The sequence below is a fragment of the Folsomia candida genome, unplaced genomic scaffold, assembly GCF_002217175.1.
Source record: "Folsomia candida strain VU population unplaced genomic scaffold, ASM221717v1 Fcan01_Sc039, whole genome shotgun sequence".
In the NCBI taxonomy this organism is placed as follows: Eukaryota; Metazoa; Arthropoda; class Collembola; order Entomobryomorpha; family Isotomidae; genus Folsomia; species Folsomia candida.
Window position 1 is genome coordinate 468,838 of NW_019091231.1, and position 6,564 is coordinate 475,401.

Genomic DNA, 6,564 nt, shown 5'->3' on the forward strand with positions numbered 1-6,564 from the left:
CTTCATTAATTAACTAAAATTGTTGTTTATTAATTTCTTACACAGTTGACGGACTTATCTTTGTTCGTCGTCATAGACGGGCAATGTTCCTGAGGAAGGCTACGCCTGGATCAGCAGCATATGATCTATTTTCTCAAAACTCTGGCGAAATCAGTGGTGGCGGTGTCGGTGTGGTGGAGACGGGGATCCAGGTTATACTGCCCCTCAACCACTTTGGTTTGATTAAAGGGAGGTCAGGATTGGCCGCAGCAACAATGATATCTACAGCAGGTTTGTTATTATATTATTGTTACAAATTGAATAGTTAGAAATTTATAAAATTTATTTAAGGTGGCATAATCGACCATGATTATACTGGGACGATGAAGATTATCTTGCACAACAACTCGAGCGAGAACTTCGCTTACAAAGCGGCGTCACGCCTCGGGCAGCTTGCAGTAATTCCAATGTACAATGGACCGGTACGATACGTCGAAGGAACCAAGAAAAACGAGGAACACGGCGTTCAAAGAAGTGAGTTCTTATCCCGCGAGCCGCGCGGTGATAAAGGATTCGGCTCAACTGGACAATAATCCATTTTTGGGATTGAATTTTATTTCACTTATATATTATTTCTCACAATTAGTAATTAGAACTGTTCTTCACTTCATTAATTATCCAATAAATTTATTATAATTGTCCGGTTGGTTTTTGGTGATTTTCACGCTTGTCAGTGTCAATACTCACAACTTAACAACTCATAACGTAAACGGTCATTTTTAAAAATATTTGAGCATTTACAATGAAACACAATTACTTTAGTAATTAATGATCAGGAATTCCACCAGCTTAATTAATTCCAAATTGGAATACTTAAATGTGCTTATGATAAACTTTTAACCGTCCGATCGACTTGTTACTTTTCCTAGTAAGTGTACATTTTATACATTACATTGAGTAACTAATCTACATATGCATAAAACCAGTTCGTGTTCACTCGGCCTTCATAAGTGACAACTCATTTAAACATTTTTGTACTTGACAAACACCACATATGAACATTTTGGTATTTTATACCAAAAAATGCATGGAAGCGTTTTTGAGAAACATGCTTTTGTTATAATTTGGCCTAGCAATGGTCAAATTATAACAACAAATGGAAATCGGTTTTCAATTTTCTTTCAAAAGCAGGGAAATGCAGAAGTCTCTAAACACAATGCTAAAATTGCTCAATGACGATATTTTATAGTTTGGGGTCCATACATAAGTAATATCCGCTAAAAGTAAAGATAGGTACTTCAGTTTAAGCAAGAATTTCGGCAAACCATGTTCACCACGTTTTGCTTAAGTTTTTTTTAACTCCAACCAATAATGTTTATTTCGTTTAATTATGTAAATAATCCGTGATACATCAGTTTCAAATCAACTTAAAATAAAAAATATGTTAATTTCCATAAAAACTTACATAACGTCGTACTAATTCATAAAAGACCTAAGTGCACCCGGTGCTTAATTCAGGAAAGACCTAAGTGCACCCGGTGATTAATTCAGGAAAGAAAGTTTACAAAAAAGGTAAAAAAACCTATGCACAAGTATGTTTTTACTTATGGCTAAATCGCGCGATATATGAAGAATCATTTTGGCAAGATATAGCCATAAGTAAATACATGATTGCACATAGGTCGTTTTTTACTTTTTTTTCTATACAGTTAGGTCTTTTCTGAATTAATCATCCACTACACTTAGGTCTTTTATGAATTAGTACGACGATACATAATCTGATACATAAACAGTGCATAGCACTTTATTCCTTTGGACAAAGGATCTTAACCGCATGGACAAAACCATTCTTACAAAAATATCCAATCCTAAAAAAACATTGGAGTCGCTTCACACTCAAGGAATGAGCTACTGCCACACCCTCATAGAACTGGCAAGGACCCCACCCCGAGTACAAGATGGACCATGGATTCCCCTCCAGATGTAGGGTGCTAATATACTCTTTAATCTCCTGGATTCCCACGTCCGGAAGAAATCTCTCTCGGACGATCCCCGTCAGAAACATGTCCTCCATATGAAAAAGCCTGGTTGACAGGGCGCCCTTGTACAACTCTTGTCGAACCCTTTTTCCCAAAATGTAAAAAACTCCGCAGGCATACGTGGGATAACCCGTCCCAGTTTCCCAGACGATCGGTGGCGTATAAAATTTTGAGGTTGGGTCCGCCACTGGATAAGCGGAGGAAAAGGGGGAACCCGCAATCAGATTGGGAGCATCTTTATTCCGGAGAAAGCCGAAAATTAGGTCCCAATTGATGTAAACGTCGTCATCCAACTTGGCCAGGAGGGGGACGGAGGGATATCGGAGGTTAACCCATTTCAACATGCGGCAAGATTTTAAGGTTAGATTGAGATAAGTTTCGTGAAAATCGTCGATGACAAGGTCTCGGTGTTGGGATCCTTCTTGAAATAACTTGTCCTGAGGAGATTTGTATGTAAAATTAAATAGAAATTGAATTAAGGTCAACTTACGATACGATGGTGTCAAGTGTAACGCTCCGATTTGGTTTAAATTTTGAAAATATGTGGTCCAAGTCAATACAACAAACTTTTCTTCACGCAGTTTGTGCGATGGGTGAAATTTGGCAAAGTATTTAAGGCCAACTTTTGAAAAAAATTACAATTTTTATCAGGCAGAGGAAGTAAACTCCACTCGCATTAACATCAATTGGAAAATTGCCCATTTTTAAAGTTTGACCTTAAATATTTTGCCTAATTCCACCCATCGCACAAACTGCGTGAAGAAAAGTTTGTTGTATTGACTTGGACCACATATTTTCAAAATTTAAACCAAATCCTAGGGTTACACCTGACACCATCGCATTGTTAAATAGTTACTTCATAAACAAAATTCAGAAAGAGTTCAATCAAACCCACCATTGAAGTTTCATCCTCGTTTGAGCCCCCAAGGAAAAATAAAAACTTTATAGTTATATTCCAATTTTTTGCCATGTTTTCCCATGTTTGGAACTGATTTCTTAATAAAGATCTACGTTTCTGATTTGCAGGTGAAGTGATAACCATTACCAACATGTATGGTGGTGGCGTACCCTTACATAGTAAAATTAAATTGTAAATATTTTATTTTAATTAAGAAATATACCAATAAAAAATCCATATAAGGACTTTTTCCTATTGAAAGTGTCTGCTCAAACCTTTCCATAAATTTTCTGAGACATGTCTGAGCCTTGAAAAATATTATTTTGTATTAGAAATTTCAATTAATCTGAAGAATCATGAAACCGAATTGGTTCCAAAATATTTAAGAATAACAAATCCAAAGGTAGAAAATTGGAGTTGCCAATGGTGTAAAAATTAATATTTCCGACATCGGAAATATAAGTGTATTTTTTCACCTTTGAAGAAATTCACTCAAACCCAGACAAAATTTCGATTTTTCGAGCTTACATCGCTAAAAATTCTCCACGAATGCAGCGCGAAATGTCCGCCGAATCAGTAGCAGAGAATTCGGTCTTCTCTACGTCCCATCCATCGATTTCGATGTACCCATCGATTCGTCGGACATTTAGAGTGGATAATTTTCAGCCTTTTTAGGTCGACAAATCTAAATGTTATCTATGAAATTAATTAATTTTGCAATAGACAAACCGGTTGAAAATTTTTCAAACCCTTGCAAAAGATACATATGAATGAATTAAGAAAATGTTACAGTGAGAACCATGGCAAATCCTATTTTGTACTTGCGCACGATTTTTGGTTCTCATTTCGCAACAAATTAATATAATTCGATTCCTTGTGCTGGTTCGTAGCCTTAAATTTTCAATTAAACATCATATTTTTCATTGATCAGACATGTCTCAGAAAATTAATAAGGAGTTCCAACTTTGTAAAAAATCGCTTTTTTCTCAATTTCGCATGCGATTTCGAAATTTTTTCCAATATTTTTGCTTAAAAATAAAATCAAGGTTACGATAATTTTATTTTTGGACAAAAACAGTAAACAAAGAACAAAATCGCATCGGAATTGAGAAAAAAGTGTTTTGAAAAAAGAGCAAAAAAATAATTTTTCACAAAGTTGGAAGTCCTTACTGTAAATGTTCGAGTGCATAGGGGACACTGAGTAGTGTCATATCCTTAATAATTTGGACAAATACCCGGGTCGAATTTAGAGGTTCCATCATAATTGTATCTTCATCTGGGAGTATCCATGATTTACCCAGGGTATTTGTAATTTTCACGATTTCCTGTGTTCTACCCTCATTTTCCCCGTCTCCAGGAAATGCCTTAAAAAGGAGATAAACCGAGACAAACGTAATGGTCAAAACAATAAATAATTTTCTATTGTGCATGATAATAATTAATTTTATTTCTTATTTCCGAAGAGAACACGATTGAATTGGAGAAGTCCTCGTTCGTGTGTAAAGTGAGACAAGTTGGGAAACGAGTATGTTTAATTAGTTGACTAAAAATAAATACTAATTGCCTCATTACCCTAATTGCTTTCGTTAAGTTTCCATTTCCTTTAGAGTCAAACTGCTAAATTTTCATAAACGAAGGATGCACCGTTGGCTAATTAAAGTAATCAAGAAACAATTACTGCGAGTAAGTGTTTCTTGATTAGTTTAATTCTCTACATTAGTTCTATTCAGAAGTGTTCCCTGCACCTTTTTAAATTCTTGAATATTTTTTTTTGAATCCTCCCGCCAAGACCTCTTCTAACGATACCCCACTTATGGGGTTATGTGAGACTTCATTCAAAATTTTTGACAAATATGAAAACACAATCCATTCAGATCAGTTTGTACCAAATATGAAGAAAATCTATTCAGGATTGAAGAAATGAGAGCTATTCCTAGAATAGTGATGAATGAGTAAACTTTGTAAGTTGACCTCGTATAATTTTACTCGACGTTCTGAGACATAACCTACATTACAATTTTGAGAAAATTATTGTTACCAGTGTATTTATTCATAAAATTATAACCTATGAGACTTTATAAATCTTTGTGTCCTTCTAAATATACTGCTTTAATTTTTAATCGTAATTTTAATTAATCTTAATCATTATACTAAAATCGGTAGTAATTTTTTTGCATTCCTTTAGGATCATCTGGGAAACTGGTTTACTGACAGGATAAATGAGTTCTTGGGTCTTAATCGACTTCCGGTAGCGCTGGACGTGAGGAATCCTGGGGATTAGTAGTTTACAGCTCTGTCAAAATTAAATAATGCATTGCGATTATTGAATTAATTTAAGTTAATTTTATAAATTTTCGAAAAAAGTGGAAAATAATATGATAAATAACTTACCATTTTGCATAATTGTATCTGAGCAGAATAGTAAATAAAGTTTCGAAAAGCTGGAGGAATTGGAGCAGGGTTGCAGAAATCTCACCTCACCTTCATAAATCTCATCTCACTGAGATATAATGAGAAATAGTGAGATATGAGAAATATGAGATATAGTGAGATTTGTGAGTCATGCACTCGCGCCACCTAGCGGACGGGGTCATGAACTACAGGTTTATCTCATTATTTCTCATATTTCTCACTCAGCCCCAACTGAGATGATTGATATAAATCATTAAATCTCATTAAATCTCACTAGGTGATATATACCACTTGCAACCCTGAATTGGAGGCTAATTTTCGTAAAACGTGGTTTTCGCCTACATATAGCAGTAGCCACGATTGTACTTATAATTTGCCCTTAAAAGTTTAGTATTAAATCTAACGCCCAACGGTATCAACAATACTGGTATTCGACTGAAGCGACGCAGACTTTTGACAACATTTACGCCCATATGCAAGATAAAAATAACGAACGCGTCTTATAAATGGGCAGATCCTCGATCTACATTCTATGATAAAGACAAAAATTGCCACACAAATCTAATTATTATATGTCAGCCTTATGCGATTAATTAAATTTCAGTAGGAGTACATAAATACAAAATCGAGCAAGTGACAAACATTTCTTGCAATACAGATCCCGGCGATGGGTAGCGATATAATAGTATAGTTCTGTGGCACGCACCTGCTATTTATGTTTTGTCCACCACAGGATTTCTTTTTACATAAAGTTAGTGGCTAATGGATTGGAAAACTTTAAAAGTTAATTTATTTAAGTAAATCTTCTGTCCATTAGAAATATCTATAGTACTTCGCGTATGTGAAAAATGAAATCAATATTTACTATTTCAAGGTGATGTGTGTTACAGTTCTCTGTTCAATTCTCTAAAGTTACCAATGCTCAAAGTACAAAACGTAGCAAACTTGTTCTGTATTTTTAATCAAATTTACTTACTTTAAAGGACTTTTTGCCTTAATAATTCGATGAAAACTAGAATTTAACTTTTTACAGGCTGCAAGAAGTAATTAGGTTGCCAAGATCGTGTCAAAAGGACACATATTAAAACCTATATAGTCAGAGCTACCCGAAGTCATTTTAAGCTCCACGTGAAATATATGTACAATGGGTTTGAAGGAAGCAAAAGCTGAGACTGGTAAATCAGAGCAGAGGTCAACGCCGCCGATCTCACGCCGCCGCGCCGCCATACGCCGATA

General features: G+C 35.2%; 1 protein-coding gene across 1 annotated transcript; it reads right to left on the bottom strand.

The window, feature by feature from the left end:
• Positions 1 to 1,726: 1,726 nt before the first annotated feature.
• Positions 1,727 to 4,424, bottom strand: LOC110861250 (beta-1,3-galactosyltransferase 1). The gene is made up of 3 exons (XM_022110353.2): positions 4,152 to 4,424; positions 2,914 to 3,087; positions 1,727 to 2,455 (listed from the first exon to the last, which is right to left on the bottom strand). The coding sequence occupies exons 1-3, from the start codon at positions 4,344 to 4,346 to the stop codon at positions 1,784 to 1,786; spliced, it is 1,041 nt and encodes a 346-aa protein (XP_021966045.2). The 5' UTR covers positions 4,347 to 4,424; the 3' UTR covers positions 1,727 to 1,783.
• Between the last annotated feature and the right edge of the window lie 2,140 nt (positions 4,425 to 6,564).

Bases quoted from the DNA above. Each gene is read 5' to 3' on its own strand.
- LOC110861250 (XM_022110353.2), bottom strand. From the start codon at position 4,346: ATGCACAATAGAAAATTATTTATTGTTTTGACCATTACGTTTGTCTCG. The intron at 3,088-4,151 runs GTATTTGTCCAA...TTACTATGTAAG, and splicing joins AACCTCTAAATTCGACCCGG to GGTACGCCACCACCATACAT. The intron at 2,456-2,913 runs GTGGGTTTGATT...AAATCTCCTCAG, and splicing joins ACGAGGATGAAACTTCAATG to GACAAGTTATTTCAAGAAGG.